Below are 22,252 nucleotides of genomic sequence, written 5' to 3'. Positions count from 1 at the left end.
TAAAATGTTTTACATTTTATTGAAAATATGTCTCATGTACAGACATCATGGGTTCAACAACATTTTACTTTAATAAAATCACTATGTAAAAATACTCTCTTACAAGTAAAAGTAATATATAATAATACAATATGATTTATTAGTTGATTTGTATTAATAATTTAAATCTGGAAAGTATCTATTAACTAAGCAATTAAATAAATGTGTTGTGGAGTAAAAAGCACATTGTGTGCCTCGAAAATGTCCTCGCGTGGAAATAGAAATAATTTACAGTAATAATAATAATAATACATTTGACTTGTAATGCACTTTATCTCAAGGTGTTACAGAGTAATACAAAATAAAAACAGAATACAAAAACAAGTTAAACAGTAATATTACAGCATTTATATCCCAGTGAGTCCAGCGCTATATTCATCCGAGCCACCAGGGGGCGGAAGTCGCTGCGATACGCTGTTGATGTTTCTTTTTTTCCGTCCCCAAAATAGAAAAATATACCTTTTTTTAGGGGTTAGCCGAGCTGCTGGTCCAGAACCTTTCTGCGGCGTGTATAACTCGATGATCTTCTTCTTCGGAACGTTTGTTTGTGGGTTTCAACTCTCCATTTCCACACAGAAATAGCCAATTGGTATAAAGTTAAATAATATTTATATTTTCGGCGGAAAACTTAGTAGTCACGCTGAGCTACCGTGTTGCTAAGCTAGTTAGCTAGCTAGCAGTTTTGTTTCTAGCTAGGTGATGGCTGACTTCGGCAGCGCGGTGAGTACACATGTTATTACATAAATATAACTAATACATTCTGGTGTGTTATTACAGAGGAAGCTAAGTCATTAAAATGAGCTCCACCTTTACGAGCTGAGCAACGAACACGTGAACGCATCATTCATTATTATTTTATCAATATTGTTCTGAATGAATAAATGCAAAAATAACTATATTTTCCTGCAAATACTGTACTGTATTCAAAGTCAAATTCAAGCACTTTTCAAGCATTTCCAGGTGCATTTCCATGCTTTTCCAGCACCTTCCAGCTGTGGTAAACTAGCTAGATATTTGTATCAATCCAATGGTCAGTATTCAGTCTACTTATTATGTCACTTGTTCATCACATTAAATGAGATGTTATTGTCCTCTAAACAACCAACATGATGTTTGGAGACAGCTTTTTACAGAAGGACCACAAATGAAAGGAAAACTAATTCCATTAACAGATCCACAGAAATATAATCAACTATTTTCATCATCTGTTCTTGCACCTTGGAATGACATCGGTTTGTGTTTTTTAGGCGTTGGGAGTCGGAGCTGCAGGAAAGGTGGCGTCGTCCCCGGTCGTGTCAGGAAACGGAGGCTGGGAAGGCGCCGGCGGGATGGACCAGATCACGGTGGTGAGGATAGACGACACCCACATCGCGGGGGAACAGTCTCATGTCGGGGGGAAGGCGAAAGGCAGTGCCGTTGGCGAGTGCTACGAGGTGGAGTACTCGCTGCCGGTGGAGGACGAGGTCGTCGGAGAGGAGGAGGACGACGGCGTGTACGTCATCGAGTACTCGAACCCCGAAGAGGAGGGAGAGAGCTACCAGTTCACCATGTCGGTGGACCGGTCGCTCCCGGCCAAAAAGCCGACGCTCAAGGATCCCGCGGTGACGGAGAACGCCGAGGCGCCTCCGCCCGTGATGTCCAAACCATCCCGACAGAGGCCGAGGCAGCAGAAGAGGAAGCTGGTGGCAGAAGAGGAGGCGAAGAAGGAGCAGCTCGTGAGCAATAAGTGCGTGCTGGCACTCGGGGAGGACTACAGTGACGTCATGGCGATGAACTCGGGCGGCGGACAGCTGATGTGCACGCTGTGCCCGCCGCCCGGACGCTTCTTCAAGAGAGCCTCCGGTCTGGCCGTGCACCTGAAACACATGCACCTCCTGGAGGGCAACAAGACGTTCTTCTGCACAACATGCAAGCAGTCGGTGCGCACGCAGATCGAATTGGACACCCACACCAAACGCCACGCCAACCAGGACGCCGTGTTCACCTGCCTGCTCTGCTCGGCGGCGGCAGAGACGACGACGGGCTACAGAGGGTCCAAGCTGGGTCTGAGGAAGCACCTGGAGCAGGAGCACCCGCGGGTCATCCCCCGCTGCGACATCTGCAACAAAGGCTTCTCGTCGCTGACGTCGTACATCGCCGATCAGTTCAGGCACGTCGGCGTGTCGCCGTACTACTGCGCCCGGTGTCAGATCTACGAGATGACCGAGAGAGGGCTGAGCGTTCACATCAGGAACCACAACAAGAAGATGAAGATGACGCAGCAGCTGCAGGAGTCGGCGGCTGGAAACCTCCTGCAGACGTCCCGAGTCGCCGACAACGCCGACAACTCCGCCACGGACGACTCGGACGCCTGACTCGCTTCTCGTTTCTATCCCGAGTTTTCAGACTAAAGAGCTCAGCGACCTCCTTCCTTTCCGTCTGACGTTCACATCGCTGACTGATCCGAACTCAACGCTGGACACACGAGATTCTTTTTTTACATTTCAAACTTTGCCTCAAGTTGTTGTAACTTGCAGTTTTGGTGGATTCTTCTACCGTCATCATCATCATCATCATCAGTGTCTCACATAGAGGAAACAGTAACCCACCCCCCAAAAGTGGTTGCCAGTGATCCCCCGATTCATAATGGAATATAAATCAGACCCGGTGCATGTCTGTGTAAATAGTGTTATTCACCAGATATAACAGCGACAGTAGGAGAGTTTACAGGCAGCAGCTGCTTTTATTCTGAAAAATATTTCCTGTCTGCAGACAAAAAATGTTTTAATCTGTTCTCTGATGTAGGAAGCTTTTTAAAAATCACTTTAAAAAATGATTTTATGATCAGAAATAATTCAAAAAGATAAATTCTGACGTCCTTTAAACAGCCTGCATGCACAGAAACACTAAAAGGAAAAAGATGATTAGTGCATTTTTCTTTTACAGAAACTCTAAATTCCCATCTTTTCCTTCTTGAGATTGTTGAAACTGTTCTGGAGCTTTTGATTGCATCACATGGTCTTCACTTGAATTTTGACAACCTGTCATTTTAAATTTCATTTTAAAACGTCTACAATATTTTTAATAATAATAATGTTTAAAAGATAATTTAAGTTTATGAAGTAAAAAAAAATACCCAAAGTTTGGAGATCACTTAGGATTCAAGTGGCATTTAATTTGAAATTTTTTTTAAAACAAAGAAACAAAAGATTAACAGTGAAAATTATTTAATTCCAGTTTTCCTCGTGAAACTAAACGGTGAATATTTGGGGCTCAAGTTAATTACATTTTTATTAAAATCTTACCGCAAAGTGATTTTTTCCTTCTCAGATTTTTTTGAGTTTTAAGGATTTTCAGGAGGTGAATGTATCCATTATTTCCCAAAGATTAGACAAAAAACTAAGAAATATTGTACTTTAAGCAGATAAAACAAGTATTAAAAAGGTTATAACACTAAAATATCAGCCAAGTTTGGTGCAGAAACACTGAGATGAACTAAAAAAGGTTTTATTAACCTTTTACAGGTTGTTTTTTTAAAGCGTCTTTGTATTGTGTGTTTTTTTTTTTTATTCTTTGCTGTAGTGATTTAATTTTGCAACGTCATGATTTTTATTCTTTGCTCATTAAAAAGGAAAATACCACTGATGTTTGTTCAGTATCGTGTTATTTTATCCACTTTAGGTGTAATAATCAATAAATCATGCTCTTAATATAAAGTCACGATGTTTGGAATGGATGATTTTCAAATGGTCGCATTTTTAAATATATAAATACATTTGACTTTCTTGAAATGAACTGTTTCAGTTTAAATTAACATGACAGGGAAACCTCCGGTCTGAAAGCTCAGCACACCTGGATCTGGTGACGTCCTCCTCTGCAGGTCCTGGACTGGGTTCAAACCCCGGCTCTGGACCCCCGGCTCTGGACCCCCGGTCCAGAATCCAGTCCACGGGAAGGACTTCAGATTAATTTGAAGTTTTGTGCAACAAACAATTAACACTTAATTCAAACAAGCAGCTGGAGGTTAGTAAGAATAAGACCTTAAACCCTTAAATGTGTTGAATGAGAGTCGGCGTGCGTCATCGGCTGATTATCCTTTTTTATTACTTTTTAATAGAAAGTCCAACTCTGCAGGTACAAAACAGAGAGCTGGCGTAGCAGCAGGGCAGGACGCTGACAGGAGCCGAGAGGAGGAGGAGGAGCAGGAGGAGAAAGCTATTCCCCACATCATAATTACAAGAAAAAACATTTACATTCCTTTTATCCCAGAGCGGCAAACAACATTTATATATTTCATATTATATATATTTATATAAAACAAAAGAAAAAAATCTCAGAGCGGTAAAAGTTGATTCCCTTTTAATTGGACGGAAGCAGGAGAGAGTTTGTCGTTCGTGCTCGCTGATTGTCTTCAGTCTCAGTAGAAACAGACGAGAGGAGCCGAGCGGCGCAGCCTGAAGGGATTACAACACACACCCACCTGATTGTGTGTTGTAATTTAAAGGGCCAGTTCACCTCATGTATGTGACGGGTCAATACTTTTCACTTTTCTTTCTTCCCAGGAGGAACAAAGTTTGTTGTTGATGAAATGTCTTTTTGGATTTGAAACATTTCTTGCGTCAACAGATTATTTCAGTAGTTATTTTCTTTTACAGAAAGTCATTTTTTGTACAATAATAAACTCAATAAACGTATAAAACACGACCAGACTTATCGTGTTGCAGACAGAAATGAGGATTTAAAGAGTTTCACAATCCACGTCAAAGAGTGGAAGTTTGGAAGACATGAAGCAATAAGAGGGAAACGAATGAAAGACGCTGTTGCATTATGGGGGATGTAGTATCCAGTCTTAGGAGCACAGTAGCAGCTAAAAAGTCTGGATGCTTAGTCTGGATTTGGAGGATACGTGGTGAACTAACCCTTTAATGTTTTGGTGAATACATTTCAGAGTCACAGCTGGGATGTTTTACTTTTTAACTCCTCTGCTGCGTCAGATAAACGCCTCCCGCTCGCCTCCTCACACCCGTGTGCTTATTCTTTTACTTTTATGTGCACGTATAAAAAAAAAAAGAAAAAATGCATCGACTTGATTCATAGAAACCTGAGTTGCTCGTACATGTTTATATATTTACAGTTTTCGGCTGCAGAAGGTCGCATCCGGGGTTCAAGTCTTCTCACGCCGGGAAGCAGGAAGTCGCCTCTTTAATATCCATCGGCCCCGTCAAAATAAAACAAGGGAAACCCTCCAAGAAATGTTGTCTCGTGTTGTTGGTTGTGCAAAAATGTGTCCGTGAGTGAAGGAAGCCGCCTTCGTAGCCTCGAGGGTTTAAAATGTCGTTGAAATTTTACGTCTTAAAGCTGCACAGAAATAATACAGTAATTGTTTGATCAGCCTGAAAGATGCTTCAGATTCTCAGAGGTGGAAAGTAACCCAAGTACAATTTGAAGTACTTGTACATTACTTGAGCATTTTCCACTTTCTGCTTCTTACATGTGTGTATTTATAATAATTATAATCCGATACAGGGTGGAGCAAATCTGCATAATAAGTACTTTTTGTACTTTAAATGTACTTTTAATGGATAAAGATTCTGAAAACGGGACTTTCTCTAGTACTTTTTCTACTTTTACTTTGAAATAACTGATCTGAGAACTTCCTCTAACCTCGCGTTTGCATGAAGTAGTTTCCGGCTCACTGATGAGAATACAAAGTACTGCAAAGTGCCGGATTAGAGAGTAAAATAATAATAACATAAGCTTACAATTTGATCAAACCCCTCTTGCTGCCACCAGAGGGCGCCACAAAGAATGCAAACTTGCCTTGTGCAGCTTTAAAAGAATATAAAAAAATAAAATAAAACAGTATGAAGGCAGAATCTCTTTTGGTTTGGTTTTTATATTTGGAGTTTTCTCCACTGAGAACTAAGTACTTGATTACTGTATTTTTCGAATCCCGTGAATATTTTCAGTCTCATCCTTCAAGTTAACGTAAAATATGTATTTATTGTTGGAAGAAGGAAGTAACCTGCAGGCTGAGAGGAACCAATTAGATTTGTGTTTTTGTACGTGAACGATCAAAATACCGGATTAACAGGAAGTCTCTCTGCGTGATCGAGCTTTCCTCATCCCAAAAACTTAAATCTGACTTCCTGTTCTCGATGGTTCCCGTTCTGCAGCCTGGTGTCCGTTTCTGCAGACGCCGTGATCTCAGAGGCTACTTGAGGTTTAAATACGGGATCTACAGCTACGCAGAACCACGACGACAGCAGAACAACAGTGATCCGAGCTCTTTAAATGCATACGTTAGATTAACCGTCCTATGATTCCCCGAAGTAAATAAATACAGTACTTTTTATCGTCCCGACGCGCCGCTCCGTCTCCGGGACGACGAGGCGGCGCTGATTGTCCGAAGCAAAAAAGGACCAAGGAACGAGGTCGTCGTCACGGCTCAGTCCGGCTGTCGATCAGTGACGCTGAAGCTGAGAGATGACCAGCCAATCAGAGGAGTCCGTTAAGGTGCAGGACAGAGGAGGGGGGGTGGGGGGGGGGGGGGTTGGTGGTCTCTGTGTTCCTATTTGGCGCTATAGCGGGTTCCTGGTTCCATGGGTGGTCCGTCCGGACCAGAGGTCAGAGTTGAGGGGGGAGGTCAAAGGTCACAGAGCGGTGGAGGTGATCTTCTTCATCCCCCTCCGCTGGGCCAGAGTGGAACAGCCCACCGGCTCCAGGACCGGGGGGACGCTCCTGTTGAGGGCCGAGTAGGTGGCCGCCATCGCACCCTGGACGGACACACACACACACACACACACACACACACACACACACACACACACACGATCAGGATCACCTTCACAACAATGCTTCTTCACTACTTCAATGAAGACTTGAATCTGACGTGTGTGTTGGGGTCACCTTGACCAGGTGCGGCGCGTCCTGCCTGTTGAGGGTGTATTTGGGCAGCTGGTCTCGGTGCGTCACCCAAGGGTGCCGGAGGACCTGACCTGCCGTCAGCCGCCGGTGAGGGTCCACGTGCAGCATCTTGGACACCAGGTCCTGATGAGGGAGAGAGAGAGTGGGGGGGGGGGGGGGTCAGAGGTCACACGTGAGCTCAGGTAGTGAATCAACAGACAATCAGAAATCCAATCATCTTTTCTTCCTGTGAATCTAAATACGATGACATCAGCTGTTACCGACCAATAATATCAAACTACGTCTTTTTACCCAGACAAAGAAGAACCCTGAACATGAATAATGTGATAATCCCGATAAGGAGGAGGCAGCCTGGACGCCGGCTCACCTTGGCCTCAGCAGACACAGAGTTCCAGTATCCTCCAGAGAGGGAGAACTTCCCGCTGCCGATGCGAGCCAGGATCTCCTCCGGCGTGTCCTCCGGGCCGTTGGCGAAGGGCGTGAAACTGGAGATGACGGAAACAGAAGGATGGGAAACGGATTCATATTCAGACAACAGAGAGATTATTGGAACTTGTTTTGTTCTCGGGTGTCTCGGGTCAAATGTGTTTACCCCGTTAGCATCGTGTAGAGCAGGACGCCGAGGCTCCAGATGTCACAGGCGGCGTCGTAGCCCTGCTTCTTCAACACCTGACCGGCACACGACAAACAAACTGTGTCTAATATATATGGATATATGTATAAAAAACGGCGAGCTGACAGTGAGGTAAAGCAGTGAGCTGACAGTGAGGTAAAGCGGCGAGGTGGCGGCGTACCTCAGGCGCCACGAAGTTGGCGGTGTAGCACGGCGTCATGAGCAGCCCGTTCTCGGCTCTCAGCTGTTTGGCGAAACCAAAGTCGCAGATCCGGATGGACTCGGCGTTCCCGCTCTCGTCCACGTAGAGGATGTTACTGGGCTTCAGGTCTCTGTGGACCACCTGCAACGCACACAGGTGTTAAATGTGCATCAGTTAATAAGGAATTAAGAATGTGAGTAAGTTAGAACCAACCACCAACAACCCAACCACTCAACAACCAACCAACCAACCAACCACCCAACAACCAACCAACCAACACACAACCAACCACCCAACAACCAACCACCAACAACCAACCACCAACAACCCAACCAAACAACCAAACAACCAACCAACCAACCACCCAACCAACCACTCAACCACCCAATCAACCACCAACCAACCAACCAACCACCCAACCAACCACTCAACCAACCGACCACCAACAACCCAACCAAACAACCAAACAACCAACCAACCAACCACCCAACCAACCACTCAACCACCCAATCAACCACCAACCAACCAACCAACCACCCAACCAACCACTCAACCAACCACCCAACCAAACAACCAAACAACCAACCACCCAACCAACCACTCAACCACCCAATCAACCACCAACCAACCAACCAACCACCCAACCAACCACCCAACCAACCACTCAACCAACCGACCACCCAACCAACCACTCAACCACCAACCAACCAACCAACCACCCAACCAAACAACCAAACAACCAACCACCCAACCAACCACTCAACCACCCAATCAACCACCAACCAACCAACCAACCACCCAACCAACCACCCAACCAACCACTCAACCACCCAACCAACAACCACCCAACCAAACAACCAACCACACAACCAACCAACCAACAACCACCCAACCAAACAACCAACAACCACCCAACCAAACAACCAAACAACCAAACAACCAACCAACCAACCAACCACCCAACCAACCACTCAACCACCCAATCAACCACCAACCAACCAACCAACCACCCAACCAACCACCCAACCAACCACTCAACCACCCAACCAACAACCACCCAACCAACCAACAACCACCCAACCAAACAACCAACAACCAACCAACCAACAACCAACCAACCAACCAACCACCCAACGTACCCCCTGCACATGCAGGTACTCCAGTGTCTTGGTGATGGTGTACAGGACGGCGCTGGCTTCTCTCTCTGAGAAGAACTTCTGTCGGAGGATTTTGTCGAGCAGCTCGCCTCCTTTCATCAGCTCCGTCACCAGGAACACGGAGCGCCCGTCGTCGTACACCTGCACAAACAAAGCCTGGTTAATTACTGCGAGTGATTCATTGAGGTCATGTTTGCAGCAGCAGCAGCAGGACGATATTTTAACCTGGAATAATTAAGAGTGAGTCATTCATTTTGTCCACCAGCTACGCAGATATATTCAGGTCTGACCGACTCAAACGACCCCGGCTGAGTCATGAAATGCACATTGGTCTGTTCTTCCTGCATCCAGTGAAGTGAATGTGAGTTTGGACTCACGTCCTTCAGCGTGATGATGTTGGGATGTTGTCCGTATCTCAGCAGGATCTCCACCTCCTCCGTCGGGTCTCTCTTCGCCTTGTTGATGATCTACCAGAGCCAAATAAACGGCGTTTTTCTTAAAAAGCCCCCGTGCTGGAGGTGAGATGGTGGTGTGGCGTGGGTGTGGTGGTGTTACCTTGACGGCGTGCTCCATGCCGGTGCCTTTGTGGACGGCACGCTTGCAGATGGAGTAGGAGCCGACCCCGATGTCCTCTTTGATCTCGTAGGCGTCCGAGAACTGGGAGGTGCTTCTGTGGAGCTTCTGCACGCCAACGTCAACAAGGTTATTAGCAGCAGAACACCATCACTACTAGACCCAGGATCCAAAACCAGGACCCAGAACCAGGACTTGTGTCCCAGAGAGCAGGGGTCAATGGTTCTGACCCTCAGCCATCAGAAAACACTTTTAGTTTCTAAATATTATTGTTTGAAATTGCCTCACAATTCTCTGACATCACATTCAGACATGGATGAAACGCTACGATGAAATATGGAAGAATGTAACTCCTCAAGTACTTAAGTACAAACTTGAGGTACTTTTTAATTTTGTAAATATTTATACTAATCTCGAGATGTGTTGAGTAGATTCTCCTCCTTCAGATAAACAAACTCTTTTAAAGTCTCTCTAATATATTTATATCTATCCACACTCACACTCATGGATACAGAACACTTCAGTAAAGATTTTGTGGTTTTGTTGTTTTGTTGTCTAAAGTGAGCTCCGTCTCTATAAAAGCCTCTGAGGTATAATGAAGTAGAGTGTGTATATAAGTGTGTATATAAGTGTGTATATAAGTGTGTACCTGTACGATAGTGCTGGGTAGTGGTTGTGTGTCCTCTTCTGTTATGGCCACAAAGCTGAACCCTCTGAACAGCTGATGGGCGTTGGCGCTGGGAGGGACGCCCGGCGAGTCTGAGACACAAACACACAAACAGGTTCTTACTACTCAGCATGGAGGAGGAGGAGGAGGAGGAGGAGGAGGAGGCGGTGGTCTATACCTCGGGGCGTCTTCGCCGTGAACTCCGGGTCGAAGTAGAAGGTGTCGTCGGGTCGTCCCGAGGCCGGTTTGAAAGGAGGCGGGAGCTCTCTGCGGAAGAGTTTCTACAGGAGAAAAACAATCAGGGTTAAACATCCGAACTCGTCTGAGGGAAACAACGGCGACTCAAACGGAGACACTGACGTTCCAGTCGATGGTGCTGAAGAACTTGTGCCTCTTGATCTCCTCCACGCTGTCCGGGCCGGCTCCTGCAACACAAACATCAGCTGTCAGCTTCCAGGGTTCTGCATTCGTTTGGGGACTACTTTCAGCGGCGGATTAATCAGCGGGACATAGAGATCAACTTTTCTAGAGCTCCAAATATCTTGAAATTAAAGTCATAATTTTTGGTTGTCACTGAAGCAAAAAAAAACACAAAATATTCTAATTTTGGCTCAGAAACTGAACGGCGGTTTAACCGCAGTCCGAGACGTCTGTATTAAATATAGATTTACAAGAACTAAATCAAAAAGTAGAATAAAATTATTCCAGATGACTCAAATGTACGAAATGTTCACACAATCTTGCGGGAATTTCAAAATTCAGTTTGAATTTAAATATGTTTATTGATCAGGACGCAAAATGCATATATTATGATTTACGTGTCCGCCTTGATTTTGGATTCATGTTGAGTTTATGTTATTTCCGGACGATGCAGCATGTCTTTATTATTATTATTATTCTATTATGTTATATTAAATCAGAGAGGTTTTTACCTAATCGGTTGGCGGGGTTGCGTTTGAAAAGGTTCCGGAGGAGACTCTGAGCTTCTGAACTCAGAAACTGCGGCATTCCCAACTTCGCCCTGCGAACACAAACACAGAAGAGCGTCGACATTAAAGCTCAGCCGTCTGAAAGACGAGACGACGGCGTGACACACAGGAAACGCAGTCAGCGCTCCGCAGAGAGCCGACTCAGCGCTTTTCATTCAGCGTGAATGAGAGAGGAAGCAGGACGGGTTAATATTTCTCCTCTCGTCCCTTCTTCATCTTCCTCTTCCTTCTGAGTGCTCCTCTCACATAAACCAGCGGAGGGAGGACCGGAGCCTCGTCTCGGGTGAACGGCGAGCTGTAATAGAAACCGCCAGAGAGAGAGAGAGAGAGAGAGAGGATGACTTACTTGAGGATCATGGTCATGGTGTCCTTCCGGTCTTTGCCTTGAAACGGCAGCGTTCCCGTCAGCATCTCGAACTGAGACAAACAACAAACATCAAAGAGGGAAAACTGAGTTCCTTAACGTCACTTGAAAAAGATAAATAATGCAATTTAAATAAATGTAACTCATTACAAACATAACAATTATATCCTCACTTTAAGCGTGGCAGTGTTATTTATTTATTTTTTTAACTGAATTTAGATTTTTAATTTCACTGTTGAATTTATTTTCATTTATTTATTTTTTCAATATTATTTTAAGTTTTTTACTACTATTTCTATCATTCTAAATAATAATAATAATAATAATTATTATTTCATTTACATCCACATTACTTGAATCTGAATCCCACAAATCTTTCTAAAGATTTAAAGTCATATATTTATCTAATATGTGGAGTGATCAGAGTGATCAGAGCGGTGGTGGCGTCCTCTCACCATCAGCACGCCGTACGACCACCAGTCGGCGCTGTGGGTGTGTCCTCGCCGGTTCACCACCTCGGGGGCCATGTACTCCACCGTCCCACAGAAGGAGTAGGCCTTGTTCTCGTGGTCGATGGACTCCTTACTGAGGCCGAAGTCTGGACTCACAGAGGAAAACAGGACTGATTGATTGATTGATTGATTGATTGATTGATTGATTGATTGATTGACAGGAAATCAATTGTTCAATTGTTATCGTAAATTGTAATTGATCATGTTAGACCATGGGATGGTCTGGATGGAATAATGTTAATAATGTAAATGTATTAGTTATGATGTTAATGTATTAGTAATCATTTTTAAAATCTTAATGTATTAGTAATACTATTTATAATATTAATGTATTCGTAATAATATTTATAATATTAATGTTTAGTAACACACACACACACACACACACACACACACACACACACACACACACACACACACACACACACACACACACACACACACACACACACACACACAGAGATCAGGTGTAATATTACGCACCGGTCAGCTTGATGTGTCCTTCCTCGTCCAGCAGGATGCTGAAATAACAGAAATGTTGTTTTAATGTATTCTAGAAGAAACCAGACGTGTGTGTGCTGTGATCTCGTGATCTCGTTCCTACTTCTCTGGCTTCAGGTCTCTGTAGATGATGCCCAGACCGTGGAGGTGGTCCAGGGCCAGCGCCAGCTCCGCCAGGTAGAACTTCACGTCCTCCTCTGTGAACATCACCTACGACGACACGCGACCCAAACTTCAATGTGCAGAAATGTTTTCTTTTTTTTAAATTTAAACTGGAGTACATTATACAGCACAACATATATAAAATATTTTCTTTATCTTTCAAAAGAAATACAAAAAAAGTGAAATAAATAAAAAATAAATATATAATAATAAAAATAAAAAAGTTATATATACACCTACCTATATATATATACACATAAACGGAAAAAAAAGTAGAAAAAAAATTGCAGATAAATCACTTAAAAGTAAAAGTTTTCTGAAGGCAGGATAGAGAAAACATGTTTGAGGAATAAAGGAAGTATTTGTACTGGGTTAGGGTTAAATTACTTGAGTAGAAAATCAAATTTATTTTTAATAAAATTAAAAAAAATATAATCAAATTACATTCTCCAGTTTGGCTCATTTTAGATGAAATAAAAGGCAGAGCTTGTGTTTAAACCATCAGTGATGAAGAGGAGTTACCTCCTTGGAGAGGCGAGTGAAGAGGTCTCCTCCTCGGAGGAAGTCCAGGATCAGGTACAGCTTCCCCTCCGTCTGAAACGCTGAGGAGGAAAGAATAAAGATAACATCTGAGGAGTTTCCTGCCTGCTGAAACGGGGGGGCGGGGGGGGGGGGGCGGCGGCTGGTGAGTCATCGCAGGGTGGTATTGTGATTGGCTGACTCACCGTAGTGCAGTTTGACGATGAAGGGGTGGTTGACCTCCACCAGGATGTCTCTCTCCATCTTTGTCCTGACACGGTCACGCACTGGACACACACACACACACACACACACGCACACGCACACGCACACACACACACACACACACACACACACACACACACACACACACACACACACACACAGTGGAAAACACATCAATCACGAGACGAAGCACTTAGCGAGAAAAGCCAAAATAAAACATCCTTTCCTTATTTGGTGTTTCTATTTTTAACGACACGGACTCACGAGGAGAAAATCAACGACAAGAACTTTGAAAAGAGAGAAATATTTTCACCAGAGAGAAGAGAAAGACAGAGAAAAACTAAAAAGAAAAAGGAGCATGCTGTATTTGTTTCTGCCAGCAGGTGGCGCATGACTTGAGTCACTTTAGGAGCCCAGTCTCGTGTTGAGGTGTGAAATCCCATTTTCACAGGTAATTGCAGGTGTAGCTCACATTAATCCAGAGACCAGACCAGACTATGTGGAGGAACCAGAGACTGTCTGTGGTCCCCCAGAGGTCTAGATAGTAGCTCACATTAGTCCAGAGACCAGACCAGACTATGTGGAGGAACCAGAGACTGTCTGTGGTCCCCCAGAGGTCTAGATAGTAGCTCACATTAGTCCAGAGACCAGACCAGACTATGTGGAGGAACCAGAGACTGTCTGTGGTCCCGTAGAGGTCTAGATAGTAGCCCACATTAGTCCAGAGACCAGACCAGACTATGTGGAGGAACCAGAGACTGTCTGTGGTCCCCCAGAGGTCTAGATAGTAGCCCACATTAGTCCAGAGACCAGACCAGACTATGTGGAGGAACCAGACTGTCTGTGGTCCCCCAGAGGTCTAGATAGTAGCCCACATTAGTCCAGAGACCAGACCAGACTATGTGGAGGAACCAGAGACTGTCTGTGGTCCAAACAACAAGGTCTCTGCTGTATTTAAGTCTAGATGACCTTATTTGGAGTGTTGATGGAGCAGCTACAATGTTAGCGTAGCCTAGCACCATCAACCAGACTCCATTCAGAAAACCAGACAGACCTAACAAAGCATGACTCAGCACTTTTTACTGATCCCCATCATGATGGAGTTATTTCAGCATCCTTTTCATCTGGTTATTGATATTAAATCCCAGATAAATTGAGTATTCTGTGTTCTTCCAGCTGTGGTAAACCAGCCGATGTGATGTCATGAACCCAGACAGGAGGGCGTTTGGTTTCCTGGTGTATCTGGGACTTCATAACAACACAAAGTCAGCCTCTTCGTACCTTTCAGTGTTGCTTTCTTCAGGACTTTCATGGCGTACAGCTGACCGGCGTCCGGCCCTGTGACCTTCCTCACCAGGAACACCTGAAAACACACACACATTTTTTTTCATGTATGTAAAATAAGTGTGACAAGTGTAATGTGCTGTGTGATTGTTCGGCGGTGTATATTTAATTTGTTTGGGTTCGCCTCACACTCATGTAGATCAGCACACACACACACACACACACACACACACACACACACACACACACACACACACACACACACACACACACACACACACACACACACACACACACACACACACACACACACACACACACACACACAGAGCATCAAGCTGGAGGGTAATTGTTCATTCATAAAGATGATGATATGATAATGAGCGGGAAGTGTGAAGGGCCCCTTAGCCTGCCGTCTCCACGGCAACAGGCTCTTAAAAACACTGGCACAGGGAAAACATTTATAGTGGATTTGATTGAAAAGCAAAACCCACGTTTACACACACTTAAGGCCCACACACACACACACGCTGACAGGCTTATTTACATATTTATTTATATATAAATATGTATTATTCATATGTATTTATATATTAATATGTATAAATAATAAACACACCTTGCCGAAGGAGCCTTGTCCCAGGACTTTACGGAGCTCGAACTGTCGTGGGTCGGCCTTCTCTGATCCCTCCTTCACATGATGAGTGATGTTAATCTCCTTGATTGGTACGTCATCCTGTAACACACACACACACACACACACACACACACACACACACACACACACACACACACACACACACACACACACACATCACTGCATCAATATTTCCCTTCATTAGAATGAAGAAATTTAACCCAAATCAGAAAAAAACAATCAAAAGTACATTAAAGTATGTCGCAGAGGCGTCCACATACTTTTGGCCACATACAAAAGCATACATTTCTTTACTTGTTTTGTTTATTTGACGGGGAGTTCTCTATAAGATACATTATATTTGTAGCTCCTGGGCAGGAAACGGAGGACAAGGAGAATTAAAACTGTGTGAAAATGACCACAATACATAATCATAATCAGTGACAACACAACAAAAAGCACAACAACAACAACAGCTGGATGGAGCAGGTTCATAACCTAAAAGGCATTCTGGGAAATGCAGTTCATTAAAAGCAACAAAAACAAAAACATGTTAAAAAGAGCAGCGATATTTTTTTTTCTTCAGTTTTGTCCTCTTCACTTCTCAGTGAATCACACAACAGGTTGAGCAGCGCTCCCGAATGTTCGTCATCCGCTCAGTGGGAAATAACAACACACACACTCACACTCTCTCACACACACACACACACACACACACACGCGGTAGAACAGTTGTCATGGAGCCACCCCCGATACCTGCTTCCCGCTGTAGCTGAGTGACTAATGATGCCATCCTGTGTGACAACATCCCTCCTTCAAACTCTTTAACAAGCCTCCTCTCTTTCTGTACTCTTGATATTAATGCAAAAAACCCCAAAATAAACAGGTGAACATCCAGACTACATTTCCCATCATCCTCTCAGGCTCTACGCATCCCAAATCCATCCCTATCTGTCCTCTCCCCTTCCCCCCCAGCTTTGCTTCTATTGCATCACTCTCTCCTTTTCCATACCCGTACCTGTAGTTCCCAGGCGGGCGACCTGCTGGCTGCCGGGCGCCCCAGTGCATTTTGGGTCCTGTAGTCCCGACTGCGGCAGAGGCTCTGTGGCGCTAACATGCTCCCGTGCATCGACTGCGAGGCTACAGGATGGAGCCGGCGCCGGCTGAACACTCCTCCTCTCTCTCTCTCTCTCTCTCTCTGTGTCTACCTCTCTCTCCCACAGAGACATCCCCTCCCTCCCTCCCCCCCCTCCCTCCCATTTCTCACCTTTTCTATCTTTATTTGAACCGTTCTCACCTCTCCTCTGTGGCTTCACCTCCCTCTTTTCCTCATGGAAAAATGTTGCAGGCTGGAGTCGGAGTTACTTCACTACAAGAAATACTTCATTTTTCAAAGTAAAAGTCCTGCCTTCAAAAGTAAAAGTCCCCCTTTCAGTGTGCTATATTATTACATTATTCTATAAAACATTTAATAATTGTATTGAATTATTGTTTGACTGCAGTCAGCAGTAGTATATAAATGAATACATATTAATTATGACACAGTGATAAATAAGCAGCGTTTTAATGTTGTACCTGGTTTAATCTACTCATCTTAACTTTAACTCGATACCTAAGCTGTCAGATAACAAAGTGGATTAAAAAGAAGCGGTATTATGTTCTGAAATATAGCAGCATAGGAGTATAAAAGGAGCAGACAATTAAAATACTACAGTATTTACAACCAGTTTCTGAATGAAACTGCTTACAACAACGTTCATGGATTATCCAAGAAACCGGGTCAAGATTTGATCAAAAAACGTATTTTGCTGGTGAGAAAAGATGCCGATGTGTACGGATCAACATCTCCAAAACAATCCAGATTTATGAATAGCAGTAGTTGAGAGGAAGTGGAGGTATTTAAACCTTTTTGGAACAAAATGCTTCATTAAATAGGTGTAAAATGTTGTTTTAACGAGCTTCCTCCATCGTGATGCAGTCGCTGAACGCAGAGAAAGACCCCAAAAACCAAACAGCTGATGAGCGGACGGAGAAACCCAACGGATGCAGCTGACGGCGTGAGAAAATAGATCAGTGAGACGTTTGAAGAGAAGATGATGAATTCTTTCGTGCGAGCGCGTGAGTCAGAACGCAGATGGAGGATCCGAGGCGAAGCGACAGGATGCTCATGTAGCACCTCCTAATCACACGGATTAAATACTGCAACCTGCACCTGTGCTCCAAACACACACACACACACACAAAAACACACACATTTCACCTGCCTCTAACCTATTATTGTCCCCGTTAGTGTTAATCTCCATCTCCACTGTGCACAGTTGGTAGGACACACTTACATCTCTTAAAACGGCACTTAGAGTTTGTTTTCACCCAATTTTCATTTTTTTATTCTTGTCTTTCATTTATTTTTCTGTATGTGTTTATGGATGTATGTTTATGTTTGTATGTGTACATGGTGGTGTGTATGAATATTGTGTATGTGCATATATGTATGTATAAATACAGGTAGGTAAATCTAATTTTTCTTCTTTATTTTTTATTTAAAAATGTGAAAAAAACCCAACTTACATTACATTTTTGTCAAGAAAAACAAATATTTCTCTTAAGTCACAGATAAGACGCATTTTATTTCAGTCACTCTTTACAAACACGCTCACATTTAAAATGCATTCATAAGAATCTCCACAAACAGGCCGACAGCTCTCCGCAGCTCGTTAACATCTGTCCACCGTCGGATCTAATTAAGACCGTTGGAAACCTCCGCCAGACACATTACAGCCCTCAGATCTAATCAACATAAACGCTGCACACGGCCTCCGCTGCCGGCCGGACCACAATCAGCACGGGAGGGTCTTATCGCTGCCGATAACACTCCAGTACTTCTACTTGTAATCAAGTACTTTTACTTGAGTACATCTGAACACTTCTGTGGGGTTTTTGTCAACAAGCACTCAGTCAAACCGGAGCGGTGGTGTCTGTTTAACGGTGTTATATCTTTGGACACGTCAGGGTTGGAGAGGACGAGGGTCGAGGTAACATGAAACCCACACACACACACACACACACACACACACGCGCACACACACACACACACACACACACATCTATGCCACTCATAAATACACGAGCGGGTGACAAAGTTTACTGTATTTTCCATGATTTCTATGCAGCCCCTTTCCTCTTAATTATGTTGATAATTTATAAAAGTGTTCTAAACATGTAAGAAAAAGTCAATATTTATTTACCTTGTTATCTCTTAATAATGTTCACGCTCTGATTTCCGTCAGACCAGTAAAACCAGTTGGATCTGCCGGAGATTCATTGTCTGATAAGCTCACACAAACACACACTGGTGACTACTCACAGCCATACTGGGGCCTACTGGTCCACAGCAGCCTAACCCCGTCCCCCCAGTCCTCCTGGTGGGCTCCCAGCGGCTCTGAGCCGGTCGCAGCAGGAGGCGTCGGAGCGCCTTCAGCCGGCTCCTCAGCGCCCGGACGAGGCCGGTGAGGGCGAACGCTTCCGCCGCCCGGTGAGTCATCATCACTCTGAGGGAGCTGCTCGGGACTGGGAAGTGTGAGTGAGTGTGAGGGGATACCCATAGGAAGGGGAGGAGGGGGGGATCCAAACTGGGATGGGAAGCGGGATCCCCCACCGTCACCACCCCCCCACCAACACTCAGGCACAGCTGTAACCTTCCACCCAGAGTTTCCATCAGGTGTCCCGGAGATCCCCGACCCTCCAGAGCCGGCCCACCAATGACCGAACACCACGACGGGAAGAACTCCCCCTTCTATTTTCACACACTCACTCACTCAAAAATGCACTTGAACCACACTCAGGGTTCGTACACCAAAGTCAAGCACTTCCAGGTGCATTTCCATGCTTTTCCAGCCCCTTCCAGCTGTGGTAAACTCCATATTTGTATCAATCCAATGGTCAGTATTCAGTCTACTTATTATGTCACTTGTTCATCACATTAAATGAGATGTTATTGTCCTCTAAACAACCAACATGATGTTTGGAGACAGCTTTTTACAGAAGGACCACAAATGAAAGGAAAACTAATTCCACTAACAGATCCACAGAAATATAATCACCAACTATTTTCATCATCTGTTCATCATCAAAAGGCATTTTTCATAAAGAAATGTCAGGAAATGCTGTTTTCAGTCCCTCAAATATGGAGATCTTCTTTTCTCTGTTCTATCATAGATGTCATCACATACAACACACAGCAAACACACAGCAAACACACACCGTGACGTCGGCGTATTTACATAAAACCAATAAAAACATGAGCTGACGCACCGTCGGCAAACAGTGACGCAAATCAAATACAATTACATGGAGAGTCCGATATCAATGGTACAGTCCCACACAATGGTACAGTCCAGCAGGGACACAATGTGGATCCTCCACCTGTCACAACCCCCCCCCACACACACACACACACACAAACACAATGTACACAATGCCAGTGTGGACTGTCCAAAGGATGTGTGACATTTCTTGGATTACCTCCACCTGTTGTCGCCTTCCATGAGTGTGTACTGTTTTACACACACACACACACACACACACACACACACACACACACACACACACACACACACACACACACAAACAGACACACACACACACAAACAGACACTCACACACACACACACACCAGCGAGGACACAAGACAAGGTGGAACTGGGCCAAATGTACAGATATCCAGAAACCCACTGAAGAAAGTGGAACATTTAGCAGCTAAAAGAGGTGGTGGAGACCAAAAACAGAGCTTAAAGAGCGTAAATATAATCAGGATAATGTGGAGAAGTGAAAAATAAATCCTGATTTCATTTAAAAAAATACAGGAAGTATCATATAAAAACAAAAAACATTTGCTGAAATGTATTTATTGTTTATTAATGCAGGGAGACAATATGATTTATGATTGTTTGATCAAAATGTAAAGAGAATCCAGAGTTTTTTTTATTGGTATTATTAAGAATTTTATGCACATTTTGATTATTATCGGGATATTTTGATGGCAATTATTTTGTCGAGGATAATCGTGACCTGAAATGCGCCCCGTGCCTAATTATGTCGCAGCTTGTTGTGTAGTTCTGCTGCCCCACAAGTAGCCAAAATAAAACATAATAATACTAATTCCAAGTATTGTATTTCAAGTATTCACTACTATTTTAAAGAGAGAACGTTTTCAAAAAGTTTGTTTCAGGAAGTTTAGTCTCCATCATTAGTCATTAATTCATTTATTTTCATATATGTGATCTCTCAGATCTCAGGCTCGATGCCCAAGTATGTATAAAAAATAAAATAAATGTGAGAATGACGTTAAATAGTGCCGAGGTTTAAATAAAGACGTCTGAATGATTGCTTGTAGACAGGTGTATGGTAATTACATGAGATGATGTCACACGAGTTTGTCGAGTCCTTAGTTTATTGTAGTGATGGATGGAAGGGTCAAAGCGTGTGTGTTAGGCCTGCACGATATGAGGAAAATCTGCGATGTGCGATACCATTGTTCAATATTGCGATGAGATATGACTTGCGATAAATAAACAAATATTGAAGTGTGCATATTAGCTATACAGTTCCTGTCTTTCTGCTATAATAGGTACCCTCAGTGTTTCCCCTAGAATTTTTTTCAGGCCCGGTGGTACCCGCCGAAAAAACCCTATACAGCGTGGGATGGTGTATTGGTGCAGTTGGATTAAGTCAGGTGGCACAGCAAGCAGTCTGCAATTCTGCAATTATTATATTTGCATTCAACATTTTTGTTCAACCAGAGTGTATTCAAGGTTTTCAAGGATTCAAGGAGAGAGTGACTTATTAAGGTGCCAGTTGATGGAAATTATCCAAAATTAGGGGCTGGAATAATATGTCTGGAAAATGATGAGCATCACATTAATAGCTACAGATACTGTAAAACACTACAACGACATGAGTGCATATATTGTCTTATTTTATCAAGTAAAATATAAGTTATAGGTTTACTCAACAGCCTGATAGTTCATAGAAATTCAGGTAGAAATAGGTTAACTCAGAGTTCCACAGCTTATCAAAAACAATCCTTATTTTATTAACATAGGCTGCCTAAGGGCGCGATCAGTAGCGTGCCTCGGCACGATTGCCCCAGGGGGGTCCCCCGCGGCTTTGCATTCACACTGCTCCAGCCCAAACGGGCTTTGGCCCGTTAGCCCGGTTGTACAAACGTCATCACGTCCTAATACTACACACGCATGGGTGGATGTTGTTTTTAAGGAGCGCCGTCTCTGCATATATTTATATTAAACACTCGACCTGCATCAGCGAATGTGCGCACGAGCGGATCTGTGCGAGCAGGCAGCGCAAGGAAAGCGGATTTTGGATGGAGAAACACAGCGGCATTTTTCTTATAAATGCACCGGTCCGGTTCCGGTACCGGTCCGGTTCCGCTCACACCACGAGTCTAAAGAGTGCAACAGCTTGTCAAAATACAGTGTCAACTCCGTGTTTTCAAAGTAGAAAGCGACATCGTGGTGGTTTAACGAGGCGGAACGGCATCAGAACAACATCAAGCTGTAAAGTACACGAAAAACGTAGCGGGAGCGCGCGGCGAGGATTGTTGCGGCCGCGCATCTTGCGGAGCAAGTCTACTGTGCTGCGCGGAGGCGCTCCTAATGTAAATGATTATTGATTTATGAATTAATTGATAGGTAGCTTATTTTTTGAGTATTGATTTATTTTTTTTGGCCTGTACAATGGTAGGGGAAACACTGGTTGTGTTGCAGGTGGTGATGGAGGTTTGTTGTGTTTCCTCTGGAAGTTGCCACAGCTGTTCGGCATGTTTTACACAGTACCTGTGTTTGTAACACGTCGTCGCTACGGAATCCAAAATAACTCCAAATTGC

At 43.9% G+C, this 22,252-nt stretch overlaps 2 protein-coding genes across 5 annotated transcripts in view; one reads left to right on the top strand and one right to left on the bottom strand.

Annotated features, from left to right (window-relative positions):
• Positions 1-376: 376 nt before the first annotated feature.
• LOC311029027 (uncharacterized protein) lies at positions 377-3,710 on the top strand. 2 transcript variants are annotated; one of them, XR_014598834.1, is made up of 3 exons: positions 377-759; positions 1,287-2,455; positions 2,648-3,710. XR_014598834.1 is itself a non-coding variant. In XM_084033881.1 (2 exons), the coding sequence occupies exons 1-2, from the start codon at positions 739-741 to the stop codon at positions 2,391-2,393; spliced, it is 1,128 nt and encodes a 375-aa protein (XP_083890007.1). In that variant the 5' UTR covers positions 377-738; the 3' UTR covers positions 2,394-3,710. The 2 variants fall into 2 exon arrangements, 1 of the variants encoding a protein (XP_083890007.1); XM_084033881.1 differs by having other exon boundaries at positions 1,287-3,710.
• Positions 3,711-4,102: 392 nt separating this feature from the next.
• rps6ka3b (ribosomal protein S6 kinase, polypeptide 3b) overlaps positions 4,103-22,252 on the bottom strand; it is a 33,680-nt gene continuing 15,530 nt past the window's right edge. Inside the window, exons 1-21 of one of the 3 annotated variants that reach the window (XM_084033859.1) lie at positions 16,369-16,484; positions 15,333-15,449; positions 14,711-14,792; positions 13,411-13,491; positions 13,208-13,287; positions 12,627-12,733; positions 12,506-12,543; positions 11,966-12,108; positions 11,493-11,563; positions 11,090-11,178; positions 10,518-10,582; positions 10,336-10,438; positions 10,140-10,249; positions 9,473-9,598; positions 9,295-9,384; positions 8,900-9,058; positions 7,740-7,901; positions 7,538-7,614; positions 7,313-7,430; positions 6,928-7,068; positions 4,103-6,794 (exon numbers count right to left, since the gene is read on the bottom strand). In XM_084033859.1, coding sequence (XP_083889985.1) covers positions 6,672-6,794; positions 6,928-7,068; positions 7,313-7,430; positions 7,538-7,614; positions 7,740-7,901; positions 8,900-9,058; positions 9,295-9,384; positions 9,473-9,598; positions 10,140-10,249; positions 10,336-10,438; positions 10,518-10,582; positions 11,090-11,178; positions 11,493-11,563; positions 11,966-12,108; positions 12,506-12,543; positions 12,627-12,733; positions 13,208-13,287; positions 13,411-13,491; positions 14,711-14,792; positions 15,333-15,449; positions 16,369-16,479 — 2,193 coding nt within the window. In that variant the 5' untranslated portion in view covers positions 16,480-16,484 and the 3' untranslated portion in view covers positions 4,103-6,671. Of the gene's footprint in view, positions 6,795-6,927; positions 7,069-7,312; positions 7,431-7,537; positions 7,615-7,739; positions 7,902-8,899; positions 9,059-9,294; positions 9,385-9,472; positions 9,599-10,139; positions 10,250-10,335; positions 10,439-10,517; positions 10,583-11,089; positions 11,179-11,492; positions 11,564-11,965; positions 12,109-12,505; positions 12,544-12,626; positions 12,734-13,207; positions 13,288-13,410; positions 13,492-14,710; positions 14,793-15,332; positions 15,450-16,368; positions 16,485-22,252 lie in introns of those variants that run through there. The other 2 variants (XM_084033857.1, XM_084033858.1) reach the window with 2 other exon arrangements.

The sequence above is a fragment of the Eutrigla gurnardus genome, assembly GCF_963514095.1.
Source record: "Eutrigla gurnardus genome assembly, chromosome: 18".
NCBI classification, from domain to species: Eukaryota; Metazoa; Chordata; class Actinopteri; order Perciformes; family Triglidae; genus Eutrigla; species Eutrigla gurnardus.
The sequence above is the reverse complement of the archived record's forward strand: the minus strand, read 5'-3'. Positions and strand labels throughout refer to the sequence as shown.

Excerpts from the sequence above, each read along its gene's own strand:
- LOC311029027 (XM_084033881.1), top strand. The coding sequence starts at position 739 with ATGGCTGACTTCGGCAGCGCG. Across the intron at positions 760-1,286 it reads TGGCTGACTTCGGCAGCGCG|GCGTTGGGAGTCGGAGCTGC; the intron begins GTGAGTACACAT and ends TGTGTTTTTTAG.